General features: G+C 34.9%; 1 protein-coding gene across 1 annotated transcript in view; it reads right to left on the bottom strand.

Annotated features, from left to right (window-relative positions):
* LOC118744909 (neuropeptide CCHamide-1 receptor) overlaps positions 1 to 17,578 on the bottom strand; it is a gene marked incomplete in the record, with an annotated part of 127,324 nt that overhangs the window by 29,896 nt on the left and 79,850 nt on the right. Inside the window, 5 exon segments of the mRNA XM_036478337.1 lie at positions 1,010 to 1,147; positions 7,150 to 7,253; positions 9,059 to 9,271; positions 9,394 to 9,497; positions 9,622 to 9,848. Coding sequence (XP_036334230.1) covers positions 1,010 to 1,147; positions 7,150 to 7,253; positions 9,059 to 9,271; positions 9,394 to 9,497; positions 9,622 to 9,848 — 786 coding nt within the window.

Here is a 17,578-nt window from a genome sequence, read left to right as displayed (position 1 = left end):
GGGGGGGGGCGTAAGGTCTAAGGAAATTTACAATAAATCTTATTTTAATACTAACCTGGTGAAATTAGGTACGTCAGAAGTCGGGGAAAAGGTCTGGTTTATTCTACAGACTTAGAAGACAACTTTCCACTTTCGTACCCAGTAAACTAATGAACTAAAAAGTAGAAACTTTTTTGCTAGACCCATAGAATTAGTTTTTTAAGATTTTATCAAATTAATTATAAACAATTTATTAAATTTAAAATTAAAAACGTGGTGCGCATACAAAAGCAATCCTATGGTCTGTTGGTATAAAACAGAACTTCAGAAGCAGTAAGCAATACAGCGATTGGTGCTATTTTATTGACAATATATTTTGACAAAGTCGGGCGAAAAGTAAATTCATATATATAAGTAGTACCTAGATAATGGGAGCTGAGAAAGGGGCGGCTGGCACTATAAAGCCTAGGACGGACAAAACTGCAAGTCCACCACTGTCCAAATGGGTATTAATAGTATCGTCTCCCTAGTATCGAGTACCGATTTACCCAATATCGAGACAAAACTATCGATACCAGGATTGTATCAGTAGTATCGCAACATCCCTACATACAAGGTGGTGCTGCCAGAGCAGCTGATTTCAAAGCGAACTATGCTCACGGTCAAAAAGATGTTTTTTTTTTATTTTTGTGCTGTCGCTGTGAATTTGCCTTGGAAATTAAGAATGACAAACTTTCCAGCTATTTTTCCAGCGCTCTTTCTACTTTTTAAATATGTAAGTACTTAAGTAGATATTTGCTTGTCTGTATGTTTGTAAACATGTAGATATATGTAAATGTACGTGCGGATTTAATTTCAGACAAAATTGGCTTTCTTGAATTTCGCAAATATTTTCGTTCTATCAAAAAGCGTGGATTTATCCTTCCTTTCATTTTAATATCAAATTCATATCCTTTGCAACTTCCTTACCCTGTTCGGGCAGGAGGTGACAGTTTGTCATGCGTCTGCATTGTAGTGAATAAACAAATACCTATTGAAATGCTTGCGGAAGGCGCCACTAACAAAATATAATGCCACCGGATTAGCGCAGCTGTTGGCAAAGGATAAGCAGAAGCCGACGATGCGCAAAACGTGCCAGAAGGAGTTGTAGTCATCCTGTGCGGTGGGCCTTAAATAGACGCAGAAAAATGAGAAATCAGATACAATTGGTTAGTGGGAATTATATGCGTACATATGTATATAATAAGGGCTATCACGGAATTCATCGTAGAAAATCTATGAATTCGAATGCCTGTTACGAATACGAAAAATTGCTATCATTGAATCCCAGTGAACTCGAAAATATTTATCGTTGCCAGCTTCGAGTGCTGATTCGAAATCTGGTAGTGCAAAGGAAGCAATAGACATTTATGTATGCCATTTTGCTCACGCTGCCCCAGCAGTCGCAATGGCCGAGTGAGCAAGCATTAGACTGCAAATTGAAAGGTCCGAGTTCAAGTCCGAGTCGTCGGGCAGCAGATTTTTAATTTAACTTTCGTTTCGTTTTTGTAATATATATATTTTTTTTAGTTTATATTTTATTCTTTTAAAGAGCAAAATATTTTTTAAACTAACTTTTATGATATTAAAGTAATTAGGTTTTTTTCTAATAAGTTTTTGTTAAACTATTATTTCCTCGCTTCATTAAAAATATTCATTCATTAAATAGTGTCTAGCAGATGAATGTGTGTATGTAGAATGTACGTATGTATGTACGTATGTATGGCATTGGTATTTTACGTATGCGTTTACACAAATATATGGATTTATATCAAACTATAACAAATTTGGAGTGTAATAAATATTTATTATTAACAATAATGCAGCTTTTTCGAATATTTTTAAGATTCCATAATTTTAAATTTTGTTCCGCCAGCATAAACTAATCGTAGAGTATCTGTGCGAATCTTCATTACGAACGGATTCAATGAAGGCTCTCTACGAATTTCGAATTTAGGTTCGAAGCCATTCGGATTCTGTGATAGCACTTTCGTAGATTTCACAAAAATCTAAGCTACGATGGACTCTGTGATAGCCCTGAATAAATACATTTGGTTAGCTAAAAATAAAGTGACATTAAATATTTACATAAAATAAACAAATAACACCATGCGGCAGTAAATTTTAGACACACGCAAGTTAATATACGCGTGATACTGGGGCCAAAATACAGCAAAACTGCGTTTTTAATTTTTATCTCCGACGCCAGGATTTTTTAGAAGTAGGTACTTTGAAACTTCAAAGATGTGATTAATAAAACAACCCATTTCAATCTTGAATAAAAATATGGGTACGAAATAAAATCGAAAATTCTGTAGAACTGACGAAATTAATGTTTTGGGGCACTTGATAATGGAATACCTTGGATTTTCCAATGATTATTTTTGGAAAAAATATGACTCAACTACGAATATGTACACCACCACATCCTCTAATTAGGTCTTTCAAATTTTATTAGTTTGGTATAAAAAATAATAATTAAACAGGCATTTTCAATTCCTGTTCTTTCTTGTGAACCAAAAAAAATGTGACTTTAGAGAGAAAAACTTTCGTTAGTATATGGGGAAATATTTTGAGATGGGGACACTTTGCGTACTGGCATATTGTTGCACTGCAATGTGCGACTTCTATACCTTCGTTAATATTACTTAGATACATATATGCGTAAATATCAGTAAATATGTAGTTATTCATAAGAAAACTATCGGTTTAAATTACAAATTTACCTAAAATCGAAAAAATCTGGAAATTATTAGTGCAACTCGCATAAAGTCTACTTTTTATTAGGGTATAACTTCTTGAGTGGTCTGACTTAAAGCTCGGGGTTTTCAGAAGTTCATCTGAAGGTTCTGAGGAATAACAAGTAATTTTTAGCAAAACACAAAACCGACTTCAACTCCCATATAAAAAAAAAATATATATATATATCTCATGATCCACTGATCGGATCTCAACCAGATTAGTATGGGACCACCTCTGAGACACTACCTTTCCGATGCAAAAAGAATTATCGAAATCGGTTGACGTGGTCCAAAGTTATGCGGTAACATACATAAAAAAAAAAAATAAAAAAATTATTCCGACGAACTGATAACCTCCTCTTTTTTTGGAAGTCGGTTAAAAATAAAAAGACAGGTAATAAACAAATATGTCCATTACCAAAATGCGAGAAAAAAACTGCTCACAACTGTAACTGAATTTTGCGTTTTATATAAAAATCGTGACATTTCTTGTGATAGCGGTTGATAATATAAGTTAAGTGAATTATTAAAATATGGATGCCGGTCGAGTCGAAATGGTGATTCTTAGGAACAAAAGTGTCATGACGGTTTTTAGAGATAGTTACATGAGCTACACTTTTGTCCAACCTATTTTATAATAAATCTTACGGTTTAGCTGAAAAATAGTGAAAATCAATTTAGGTGACCTTTGACCTTGATTAATTTTTTTACAGACCTGGGATTGATGAGGCCTTTTTACATTTCATTTACAGTTGTTGTAACATTCGTGCCAATTTTCAGCTTTATGCGAATTATTGTAACCTTGAAAATCTAACTTGGCCGGGCTAATAGGAAATAATTTTAAAGATATGGTTTAGAGTAGCAATTAAAAAATTTTAGTTACACGGGTTATAATGTACTTTAAGTAGGTTGATAAGTGATACATTTTGGGAATAAAATTGTGCTACTATACTTAGAAAAAAAAACATACAAAAATTTAAATTGCAATAGCTCCATCTCAAAAGACTTACCCAAGGCGAATTTATACAAGGTAGTGTTACTGGCGATTTTAGATTTTCGCCGCTGTCCTTCTGAATGTTGAAATTATGTGTTTGCGAATTCATATTACAACAAACACATCATTTTAACATTCAGAAGGACCGCGGCGAAAATATATATTCGCCAGTAATACCCCTTGTATAAATCCGCCTTGAATTTCCCCATATGGGGCAATTCACGTCAAATGTCCCAAGTGCGCTGTGCGGTGCAAAACAAGCTGCTTTTAGACTAGCTGAAAAGCAGACAGAAAGTGGTGGAAAAAATCTAAAAATAAGATTTCTATAGATTTTTTTACGGGCTAACAGATGGTGCTATGCTAAAATTGGTGGGTTGCCAAATTATCCCATGGTGAAATTTCGAAACGAAAATTTTTTGTAGTTTTTCTCAACTAAGGTCATTTTTAATTTCGTTTTTACATAGAAATCATTAATAAAAAAGGGTCTTTTTTATTTTTCCAAGTTATAAAATGCTTTAGACCGCGCTAAACCGCTTACCGTGCGCGTCACTTTAATAAAGTTATAACTTTGGAGCTACTTGATGTTTGAATCTGAAACTTTCTCAAAAACTTTCTTAGATATTCATCTAGAATACTGTATTAAAACAAAAAAAAAAACATTAACTTTATAACACATCTTTCACATTAGAAAAAACACCCTCTGAATTCTTATAATAAAGTTTGAAAACCGTTAGTTTTGTTTGTAATCAGTATTAAGAAGTGTTGTTAAACTTAAATCCTCTGGAGTAGTTTGTATTTTATTGGGTGAAAATTTTAAATCGACGATACACAAAGGTCTGAGATATGTCGGGTTTAAATGAAATTTTTGTAAAAACTTGCTATCACAGTATAATGTTCTAATTCGTGCAAGCGAACGGTGCCGACGTGACGCGACGGAGTGCTGTGACTGGTTTGTTATTATTATTAAGAAAAATTGCAAATAAATTGTCGTTTCGAATTTTCACCATGAAATTGGAAAATTTCGGAAAACGCATAGCACCGTCGGATAGCTCATACAAAAATCTATAGCAATCATAACTTTTGAATTATTTTTCCCATTCTCTGTCTGCTTCCCAGGTAGTCGAAAAGTAGCTTGTTTTGCACTAAGGCATCTAGTACCGAGATTCGGGATCCTACGCCCTTTTTTGAGTCCCGAAATCTCGGGACCCCGGGATATAATTTAATTTACGACCAAATTAAAATAAAACGACATTCAGACTCAGAATTATAAAATGCAAGGCTACAAATAATCAAATAATATATTACAATTCTAACACTACTATTATTCTATGTCATAGTATATATAACATATATATGAGGCATTCTTTTTCATATCGGACATCAAATTTGGAACCACAATTGCGAATGACTTCACATTTTTCCTTTTTTCTTCGGATATATGACATGTAAAATTTTTGATTTTTTCGTGATTCTGACTAAATAATCATGTACTTCTTCAAATTGTTATATCTCGGGTTCTGTTCATCGTAGAGACTTCATTCTTAACTCTCATCAAATAAACCACTTCGTCATAAAAAAAATTTTTTAAATAGTTATTGAAAAACTCCCATTTTTTCGGAACATGGAGAATTAAACAAGGATTACGATGGTGTAATTTTAAATCCCAAATTATTTGGTCTTTATTATGCAAATCAACTTAAAATAGTTCAACTGTTAATAGCTACGTTAACCTTAGGACAATCATAACAATGGCATAGAAAGCCTGTTTCTTTATCTTTAAAACGACGTTAAGATGAAGTCTCTACGGTGAGTACAGCCCGAGATATAACGATTTGAAGTACATGAAAAAATTCGAACCTTGACAGATCAAATCGCCAAGAAAAAAAAAAAAATTCCTCGAATATGTGTATAGAACCCATAAAAAAATTTGAAGCGAATCGGAGACATGAATGAATTTCAATTCCACAGTTTTTAGTTTATTCAGTTTGTAATTAACTTTTTAAACTGATATAAAATAAAGACATTTCTGTGCTTAAAAATACAAATTTATTTTTATTTATAGTACTCGCACTAAAGCAGGACTGCAAAACTAGTTTGTTAGCATATTTCAATTAATGGTAATAATATCCCGAAATATTCCAGGATCCCGGGATTGGATGCTTGGGACATTTGACGTAAATAGACCCTTACGCATTGATTTTTCCGAGTGTTTTTAATTTTTTTTTTTTAAATTTTGCCACCTATGTAATATGCTTAAGCTTGTTACTGGAGAAGATTGTTTTTAATACAGCTCGATTCATTTGAATAGGTACACATATTTTCCTACTTCCAAACTTATATCTGGGCTTGTGGGCATCAGAGTAGCTTCTTTTTTATCTTGCTTTGCAAATGTTTTTGACAGATGAAGCCGTCTCACAGCATCGCATGAAAAAAGCAAGAAATGGAGCCAGAACACAAAAGCTAGACCGAAATAACATTAGTTCTTTACGAGGTCAGCATCTTATTATCGAGATAGTTGTTGATGACTCCACAAGGGCACTACGGATTCCTCTAGACACTTTTGTTCAGAAAATGTCAAAAAAGGGCATATATTTTACTACACAACGTTAAGAATCATGACTGGAATTTTGTACAAATTGCATGCATGAAAGGACAACTAGAAAATGGTGGTTTTCTCTGGCGAACGAACGTTGTTTGTTTCCCCTCCATGATCAAGAAGAGAGTATGGCTGTCTGAACTGGTCGAGAACAGTTGAGATTTCAAGTTTCTAACATTACGAATAATTCATGCAAAAGAATTATTAAGGACAATTTTTTTAACATTTTTCACATATTTTTGCGCCTTGTTCTTGAATATGCTAGCAAAATTACGCAACGATTCGCAGTACAGGAGCTGCAAAAATGAGGATAACGAAGCAAAGTCGTATTTTTTCAGAGTTCGTCCTATTCACAGGACCTACACCTATTTGGAAATGGATGTTTTGCAAAGTTTGCATGTGATGATTGGCAGTTGTTTTTTCCGGCGATTAAAGTGGTAAGTAGCGAGATGTCCTAGATTTTTCAACGCGACTCTAGAATTGTCATTCGGATAGTGATTTTTTCCATACATTGGAATTAAGGATGTTGTATCCAATACAAAAAGTGTTGCATAGTAGATTTGAAATGAATGGTATGCTTTTGTTGGTTCAATGGTTTGGAATCAAAATAATAAGCATAATTTTCCTGTAGTTTGATTAAAAGTGGAATAAGATCTAAAAGAAACTTCCCTGGTGCCCACAAGTCCAGATATGTATTTCCTTCGATTTTGAGGAATATATATGTATATATATGTACTCGTTAAAACTTTTAATATATTTTTTTTGATACATTTTGTTATTTATATCTTAAAAATACTAACCAATAGTAGAACCAGAGCATGAAGAAGTGATAGGGCATAAAGCATATTCCGAATATAACAACAAATGCCAACACCGTCCATGCCACTTTTCGTCGGGCGCGCACCTGCATCAAAAGTAAAACGGTATTAACTATAAAATATGTATATGTATATAAAATGTAATAAATACTATATGAATATTAAGATTTACGAAAATGCATTGTGTTGCTCCTTTGTTATTCATTTGATTTATCGCTATTTTACTAAATAATAAAAAAGCTAACAAAAAGTTTTTTAGTAGATATTTGATTATAAAATCCCCAGCTGGTTGATGGTCCATAGGTTAATATGTATACCAATAAATATTTGTATTCATTTTTGATTAAAAAATGTTTATGCTAGTAACAAAAGCCTCGGATTTTCAGCAAACCACTTATGAATAATAAAAGATACCAATGTATATCAATGCACGCACTTCGAAAAAATTAATAGTGGCAGATTTTACATCCTAAAAATGGTAGAAGTTAGTAGAGTTTTAAAAAGAAGATTAATAGATAGTTTCTACTCATATAGGATAAATCAAGGCGAATTCATGTAAGGAGGTGTTTCCCGAGCAGCTGGATTTTCGTCTCGGTGATTCTTAATGTCAAAACCTATACATAAAACTGGGTTCGAGTCACGGCATCCGTGATCGAATGAAACTCGATTCGAATCGGATGATATATAACGGCAGCTGTTCTCTCTTGTTCTTTAAAATACAATTTAAAGTGAAAAAGGGAGCTCGCTACCGAATGGCGTAATCTCAAAAAGAAATTGCGACTATTCGATCCCGGATGCAGTGATTCGGGCTCTGGATTAATTTAATAAGGGGTTTTAACAATTATTCTCCACACAATTTTTTTTCTTATCAAAATGAAATTTGAAGTGCTTGAAGTTTGCAACGCATTGGTTGGGCAGCGACCCAAACAAACGTATCGAAAAATATTTACATAAACAGCTGACAGAGATGTTATTTCACTTTTTTATGGGTTATGGTCAGAGTTAACTTTTCATTTTTATTCTTGGAAAATATTGGTAGATTTTTAGCCTTTGTTGGTAAAATGGTAGAAATTAAAATATAGCTAAGAAGTGAGTGGATCTAAAAATAAAGTGGTAAAGTCCGTGCACTGACCTACATACATACATTTTGAGACCACGTGCACCGGACACTAGAAGTTCGGTTTCGCCCGAAATTAGACTCATTCATTTTTTTATTCTATATATTGTACACACACAGCCAAATATAAAATACTACACAAAACATCTGACTTTAAAAAGAAAATTGCCTTGATTTAGCGCACTAATTAGACACTTTCGCCTACTCTTGAAAGCGCCAAACACTTAAAAACCGCAGTTCAAACGCAAAACTTCGTTTCTCCAATAATGATAAGGGTAAACTGAAGTAAGAAGAAGAAGAAACTGGAGTATTTCGTTGCCCTTTTATTTGCAGAAAACACACCCTTTCCACGTCAATTAGCCCAATCGCTTCGTAAGGGAAACCTGACCCTGTCTTCTTGTGCATTGACTTTTAATTTACACGAGTTAATTAATCATCGCTGTGCTAAGCTGATAACACTACTAAAATACTGAAACAAAAAGTGGGAGTTATTTAACTACTCACGCTTTCGGATTAGCATTGGATAGAAGAAAGGAAACATCATATCTTTTTACAACTCAATCTGCGAGTGCCCGTAATGCATATCATCCTCAACTCATGATTAATGACGCCTGTTGACCGATTTTCCCACCTACATATATACTCTGTAGGTAGAGCCACCTGGCTGAATGGCTGAAACGTTTTCTTCATCAATAGTACTCCTAGTGGGCAATATGGGTGTGCCACTTGGGCAAAGTGTTTTGTTAAGCAGTGACGTTGTAATTTCCGACTCACCTGTCGCATCGCTCCCTGCATCTCGCCAGGCACACTTGCTGCGTACATCAAATGCCGCGCTATTAGTACGTAAAAAGCGCCGATTATGAACAAAGGTATGGCATAGTAGATCAGAAAGCGCATCATCACCATTGCTTTGGCATACCTCACACCCCACTCCTGCGGATAGGGGTAACACACGGCGAACGATTTGTTGCTATTGATTTCGATGCGCTACTTGCACGAAAAGGAAGAAAGAATGAAACGTAAATTACTTATATATTTTTTGGTTGGTTACATATTTATTAATGAGTGTGGGCATGTAAGTATACGTGATTCCGGAGCAACTCGTTCACCTTTACATTGGTGCCTATTAGCGCAGGTACAGCACAGAGTATAGCCAAAAGCCAAATGGACACGGCAATGGCGATGGTCATGCGAGTTGCACGTTTGCCACCTCCTACAATAAAGATACAAAAATACTATATGATCTTATTTATTTTGGTATTTTAACTCGATGCATACAGATTTTCGGATTCTAAGGGTGAGATAATGGAAACGCAATTTAAAGTGTTTCTACTCACCGTGCGCATGGAATTTCCTTAGTGGGTCCACTATGGCAAAGTACCGATCACCTGAGAGTGCTGTAAGTGTAAAAACGGAAACGCCAATCGATACATCTTTAAAAAATTCAGATAACGTGCATAGGAAGCTGCCCCAAGGCCACGAATCTACGGTGTAGACTGTTGAGGTTAGTGGCACTGTGGTGAGGATGACCAGCAGGTCAGCAATCGCCAAGGACAGAATGTATCTGGAGGATGAAAGCAATTTAAGGATATTAAAAAAAAGGATGTATAAATACGACTATTGAGAGAGAACTTATTAATAAAGAAAAATTAGTTTATTTGACAATAGCAAGAGCATCTGAGTTAGTCAATTGCTTCCTGGGTTAAACTGCCTTCACACGGGTCGATTTTCTGGTAGATTTTTGTCGTTCAACCAAAAGCGACCAGCGGAAATGACAACTCAACCGTAAAATGTAAATGCTTTGGCTAGTCGATGTTTCAGTCGACAGAAATCGACCCTTGTGAAGGCAGCTTGATGGTCTGATTATGCATACTTCGCAAAACTTCGCATAAATTGCAAACTGTCAGGTGAAAATCTGTTGAATGCATTTCGTATGTATTCCATTATTTACCCAGAAATCAAGAGAACTTGTAGACAATGAGCGATCTATTGAGCTTAGATTTTGCCTCACGTTTTCTTAAGTGACATTTTAATTGCAGTGGAACCAATAGCATTATTTTTTACAGAGGTGCATGGAAAGCATATTAGGGGGATTCACGACTCCATCCATGTGTTCAAAAACCCATATGCAACAACCTTTATTTACGGTTGATTCAGGCACACTGTGAGTATTTATTGTTTTCCTTTCACAAACTAAAGCTTATAAAGAAAACTCCTTTTCCATTTCTTGGGCAGCATTTTATATGAATTTTGCGTTATTCTTGAGACAAAGGAGTGTGCCATTCTAATGACCTGCAGTGAATAGGTTAATAAAATTTTTAGAAAAATTTCGGATATGCAGTTTTAAAGCGCATTTAATTATATTATAACAATCGAGCTGAGAGCAACCGGGTGTGACGTCATAATAGTGAGAGAATGAGAGAGTGAAGAATAATTTTGAAGAAGAGGAAGAAGCCAACATGTTGTTCGAAATAGTGATGTAAAACTAGAAATTCCTTTCAAGGCCATTGTTAGTAGAAAATATTGTTTCATGTCCAAAAGTAGATATGGTACAGAAGGAAGATGTAGTCCACCAACTATCAAAAATGCACGTATGCACATAAAAATACATATTTACTTTTTGTCCAGTTTTAAGTATAACTTTTCAGCAAACACGTAGGTACAATATGAAAATTTAATTTGCATCACTCGTGCGACAATTACTATTGTGACGTCAGCGAAAGCGTCCCTGCAGAAAAAAAAATTATCAATTGATAAAAAATAACCTACTTGTAGTTAGCTTTTTGCGGGATTTCTATAAAATATATAATTTGTAGTTAGCTACAAAAAGCTAACTTGAAACAAGTGGACAAGTAATGCAGCAGTAAAGCTCGAGATTGTTTTCTTTAAACGCGTTTCTATTTAAATATTCTGCACTTCGCAAATACTTTTTCGAATTAAGGACAAATAAAAGGGAGATCGAAATTTCATATTATCATTTTGAAGTTATGTCTGACGGAGTTCGAATATGGGACCACCTACAGGAGAATATGTAAACAAATATGAAATGTAATAAAATAAATAAAGTAAATAAAATAAAAAAAATCAAAATAAAATATTTTATTTTTTCTATTGATATTTTATGTCCAAAAGTAGTTAGTTACAAGTTAGTTACATCAAATGCAGAGGTAGCCACCCTTGACTACATCTAATGCAGAGGTAACCACCCTTGACTATTTCGCGGCCATCGCCATAGAAATATAGTTAGCTTTCGTCAAAGAAAATATACAGATAATAATTGACTTTTAGCTCCTTCCTAATCAACGTAAAGTGAGCTTATAGTTAGACACATTTCCTGTAGGGGTAGATGCTGTCAAATCGACAAATAGAGGATTAGCGGTCCGCGAAGGCGCCACCTTTCTTACCGTGCATCGTGGTGCGCGGCCACATACGTATGTATATAAAATCTACAGAGAGCACGCGGGCGCTGTTTTGAGTATCACTGATGTAGATGAAGATAAGAGAATTTAATTTTCCTTAGGTAATTAATCTACATTTGAATTTGACCGAGTAACTTCAAAAATTCATAAACTACCCAATAAACATTGTGGCGAACTTTCGAAAATGGCCTTCGATATCCAATATGCATATCGAACTGAGACCGAACTCATAACCAACCTTGGTTTCCAATGTTCATAGTGTATTGGAATTGCACTCGAGATGGGTTCGAAAAAATTGGAAACTATGGTAACAAGAGAGAAAGTGAAATCCAGCTCATTCTCGAAGGGAAATATAAGACAATCTCTCTCTCTCAATAAAATTTCAGTTCGATAATGGACTGGATTTTGGATTCATAACGAAGGAAAAGTACATTGGATAACGAAGGTTCCGTTTTGCTGGAGAATATTCTAGTTCTCGAATCGAATACTAACCTATGCCACATTCGTTATCGAAGGTGAGAGTCGAAAAAAATATTCGTTTTCCAATCATTTTCGAATTGTTAATCAAGCCCAATGTTTATTTGGGTACGATTTCTTTTGAGAATTCATTAGGAAAAAAAATTACTGAAAAAAATTTTTGAATATTTTTGTTGAATAAGAGCCGTTTTCACCATCTCTGGTTAACACTAATCTCCAGTTGAACATCGTTACAGACGTTATCGACCCAATGTTATATGCATAGAGTTAGTAACGTCGGTAACGATGTTTAACGTCTGCTTTATCAATCACATCCTTGCAGTGAAAAGCTGAACCAGTATGCACAAATTTCACTTCATGAAGTATTATTTAAGGATAAAAGTCATAACAGTTCGTTATGAACCATAATTATACCAGTTCCTCATAGAAAAGAGTAAACTAGTTGGTAGAAATTCTAGTTCGAAAACTGGTATTAAATGGGGAAGTCATACCAGTTCGTCATGGACTATAATTGTACCAGTTCTCCGCAGCGAAATGCCAATCCAGCCAGTATAAATACTAGTTCATTAAATGGTATGCGCTAAAGCGACGACCTACGATTTCGGTGATTTCGAACAATTTATGCGATCAGCGACATCGGTCTTTGAATAGCCACAACCCAACCTAAAATGCGGTTACTTGCTTTCATCAGAAATGTTGGCTGTGGCGTCGAGTGAAGACTATCGATTCTGGTTCTGAGGTCTCAAGTTAGAGTGCGCGTGGAGGTTGTTAAAGTTGAGTAAGTAAATTAATTTAAATAATTATTTAAATTTTAATATAAAATAAAAATTGTGCATAAATTTAGTTCCATTTGGATAAAACCTAAGTACTCAAATACCATAAAAAAATGAAAAGAAATAATTTTTAGTTCTTTTTAAAACAAAAAATTTAAAAATTACAATAAGAGATATAAATAAAAAAAATTAAAAAAAAATATAAAAAAACATTCGCTCACTGATATTCGAACTCGGATCTCTTGATTTGGTGTTCCAAAGCTATACCCTGTCGATCATTGCCACTGTTGCAGCGCCGCGAGCAAAATGGCACACTTTTGCTTTTTACGGGGGATGAATAGGCAGTCTATCCCGTCAACTGTTACGATGCTACTAGTATTTCTACTGGTGGCGTGCTGATGCAGAGGCTGACAATTGACATCTCCTATGACACCGCCATGTTAAAAATACCAGTCGCTAACATTGAAAAATGATACAACGTGAACTAGATGGGCTGAAACGCAAACTGGTAGCATCCCTGCAGTGAAAACCCAAACCAGTTAGAAAAAATACTAGTTCATAAACTAGTATGTGCCTACCAGTTCGACATTTTCGAAGAAGTTAAGCATTCAGCGACATCTGCCTTTGAATTGCCAAAGCCTAAAATAAAACGCAATTAATTGCTTCTCTTACAAATGTCGGCTGTGGCGTCACGTGAAGACTAGGGATGAAACGATACTAGTAAATACAAGTACATATTCGATGGTTTTCGTCCGAAACAATGTAATTTTGTAATCGATACTTTTGAACCGAGTACTGAGTAGGTATCGGAAAAAAGTACTTGTATCGAAACCCCAATTCATTGAAAATTTTATTCCCGGACTTTTATTTTTTAATCTAATTTCTTTGTAAATAGTTAAAAAATTTTGGCAGTTTAGTTGCCAATGAAAACCGCAAGAAGGCGCCAACGTCGGGGTAACGCCGGTTTTGACAATTCTACGAAAAAGGGTGCGCGTTCTATTTCTTTCGTATCGAATGAATCTGCAAATTGGATCGAGCAAGAGACATTAGAACGCGCTGGAATTCACTCTTTTACATGCTGGAAAGATTTTTTGATATGTCCAAAATTTCGTCTCAACTTATACTTGATGCTACAGACAGTCCTGAAATGATAGCAAAAAATTAAATAGAAATACTGAATCAAATAGTTCAGCTACTCAAGCCTTTCGAGTTCGTAAACAAAGAATCTTCATTACAGAATTATGTCACACTTTCCAAGATCATACCTATGGTTAACTGCCTAACATCTCGAGTGAGTAAATTTTCTACAGCTCTTGATTGTGTCACCCAACTTCAAACGAAACTCCTGGCGGAGTGTAGTAAAAGATTTGGTCTCATTGAATACAACACCTATGCAGCTTTAGGAACTATCCTCGATCATCGCTTCAAAAATCATAATTTCAAGATGCGAACGCTTGCAGTCGGGCAATTTTTAAACTAAAAAGCCTTATTCAAGTAGACGCTAATACCAGCTCCGAAGAAAACGTTGTTAAAGAAGATTTTGACTTTTGGTACCAACATAAAAAGCTTGCGATTGGCCAAAAACGAAAACACTCTACAAAAGAAGATGAATTGTAGCTTTATTTATCAAACCCCGTCTGCTCTTTAAAATCCAATCCGTTGGAGGAATTGGAGGATTTAAAATCAACCGATCCAATGTTATACAAATATGCGCGCGCATGTATCTACACACAGTTGCGACTTCCATACCATGCGAGAGATTATTTTCAAAAGCTAGGACCACACTCATCAAGAAATCAACTTACTGGAAAGCCTCTGGAAAAATTATTGTTTTTGGGCAGCGCGACAAAATTCGAGTTTTTCAATTGACGGCTTATAATACCTAATGAATTATTTAAACAATTTTGCAAATTAGTATATACTCTTAATTTTTATCAGAATGATCATGGTATATTTCCGAAAGAAGTTGATATGCGTCTAAATATCTTTCTTTTTGTATTTCAAGGCCATCGGGCAAAATGCCAAAAGTACAAATCCTAGAACAGCCACATAGAGCTTTGATGTAGAAGAAAAGGTTGCTTTGTGCAAAGAAAGACCTATTATCGTTTCATTAAAAATGAAAAACATGATAACTTCTTCCAGAAATATAGCACTATTACTCTGCAAAAATGCTGTTGAACCGTGTTATAATTAGATATTTTTTATTAATTAATTAATTTGTATGAAATAAATACAAACAAATAAAATATGTACATAAAAAGAAGCAAATCTTGTATAATTTTTAAAAACAATTTATTGGACTATACACTTTTTTTTTTGTTTTTTGAGGGTCCATCCTAGTAAAACTTGTTTTAAAACTTGGAAGTTTTTCTTAAAAAAATCTAAAGATTAATCTAAAATCAATAATGATAGTCACATAAGTTAATTTGGCACATATGTGATAGCGTTTTTTAATACAAACAAACATAAACATATTTCAATTCTTATATAGGTACAAATCTCGATATAAGTAGGCATCGATACTTTTAGCCCGATACTTTGTAGGTATCGATACTTTGTTTCGATGCTACTTCCAAGTACAGGTATCGATACTTCTATGGTATCGTTTCATCCCTAGTGAAGACTACTGGATCTGGTTCTGGGATCGCAGGTTCGAGGCCGCTTGGAGATGGTTAAGTTTTTTAAAGTTAGATCAATGTTAGTAGGAATAAGGTATACTAATGCCTTTCATAGGGGATGAATTGGCAGACTATCTCATCAACTGGTATGATGCTACTAGTATTTATACTATTAAATGCTGATGCATAGACTGACAATTGACATCTCGTAGGACATCGCAATGTTAAAAATACCAGTCGCTAACATTGAAAAAGGATAGAACGTGAACTAGTTGGGCTGAAACGCAAACTGGTAGAATTTTAGTTCGCAACTAGTAGCTTTCCCTGCAGGGATGCTGGTTCACAACTAGCAGTTTTCCCTGCAGGGATGTTATATGCATGATGTCGAGAACGTCGATAATGATGTTTAACCGGCAGGTAGTGATAACCAAACATTAAACAACCGGCCCTAATCAATCTCCGGTTAAACATAGTTATCGACGTTACCGACTCCCTGTTGAATGCATGGATTCGAAGACGTCGATAACGATGTTTAACCGCAGAATAGTGTTAACCAGACATTGAATAACCGGCCCTAAGGAGTCGAAAATGTCGATAACGATGTTCCCCGATGATTAGTGTCAACCAGGCTTTGAGCAACCGGCTCTAATTCTCCAAGCTAAACATCGTCATCGACGTTTTCGACTCCTAACATATAAGATGTGATCGATAAAGCAGTCGATGTGCATAACTGAAGGATATACCTCCAGTTAGCGTTCACTAGACATGGTGCAAACGGCCCTAAGTATGTCAAAGTAAATAAGGGAATATGGATAGATAGCTTGATTAATTTCCAATGATACCTCAGCTTTGTAATTGGAGCAAGAAATAGTGAACCTATACAAAATTTTGTTGACCCAACTTTACTGTTTTATCGATATTTGTCACGCTCATAATTAAAAAAAAAAAATAAATAAAACAATATAAGTAAGGCCATTTCTGTCAGTTTTAGTATGAAATTAGACTGTGTGCAAAATTTTAGCCAGACCGAAGCTTTCATGTAGAATCTTGTTACGTTTAATGTGCATTTACATAGATAACTCTTTTAAAAATACTTTAATTGAGAAATATCCGTTTGCAAACGATAAAAAATTTTAACCATTTTCTTATTACTTTCTTGCGCTGATTTATTGATTTGTTTATAAAGCAAAGTGCAAAATGGTATGCAGGCGACCTACCAAAATTGCAGTGAACCGAACGGAATTCCAGTAAGTTTTTGCACGATGAAATACTGAGTTGGTTTTAGCTTCACTGTTGACACTCATTTGGTCAGAGGCCAATTTATACACACGATATCATCCTCAATTACAGTGTGAAGAGACAAATTGGCTGTCATAAATTTTCATTCATCATCCCCAGCACAAGATTGCTGTTGCTGGATAACTCAGATGTCTATGTGGCAGCTAAATGCCTAAATTCTGTACCGAGCGATACAGATTTGTGCTGACATTAATCAAAATGGAAACAATTTGTTACAGACCACAAAGACTAGTTGACCAGACAGTAAGAAGTTAGAAAAAAAATGAATGAAGCCAAAATAGAAATAACAATTGGGGTATTCACAACGGTGCCGTAATTGTGTATTGGTGTATGTCGTAAAGTTTAAAAGCTTAAATAGATAAATGTTTAGAGGATTTGAAACCACAACCAACTTTTTTGTAGCACTGTGAAAATTCATAATATAACTTTTGTTGGCCCTTGCAAACCCCTTTCATATATTTTTAGCCGTTTAAAGTTTACGTCCTACAACAATACGACACCTACGACACCGTTCTGAATACCCCAAATGAAAGAAATTTTTGTTAACAGCCGGGTGTGCATATGTTTAGCAGTTGGGCGGTGTGTAAGACATTCTTGTGAAAATATATCTGGGCATAAATTATGATGTCATTATTATTCGGAACGTTATGTACATTTTACGGCAATTGACTCGGTTCTCCCAAACCGGTTTTTTGAATTGCAATAGGC

The sequence above is a fragment of the Rhagoletis pomonella genome, unplaced genomic scaffold (assembly GCF_013731165.1).
Source record: "Rhagoletis pomonella isolate Grant_MI unplaced genomic scaffold, Rhpom_1.0 Rhpom_scaffold_00008, whole genome shotgun sequence".
Lineage (NCBI taxonomy): Eukaryota > Metazoa > Arthropoda > Insecta > Diptera > Tephritidae > Rhagoletis > Rhagoletis pomonella.
The sequence above is the reverse complement of the archived record's forward strand: the minus strand, read 5'-3'. Positions and strand labels throughout refer to the sequence as shown.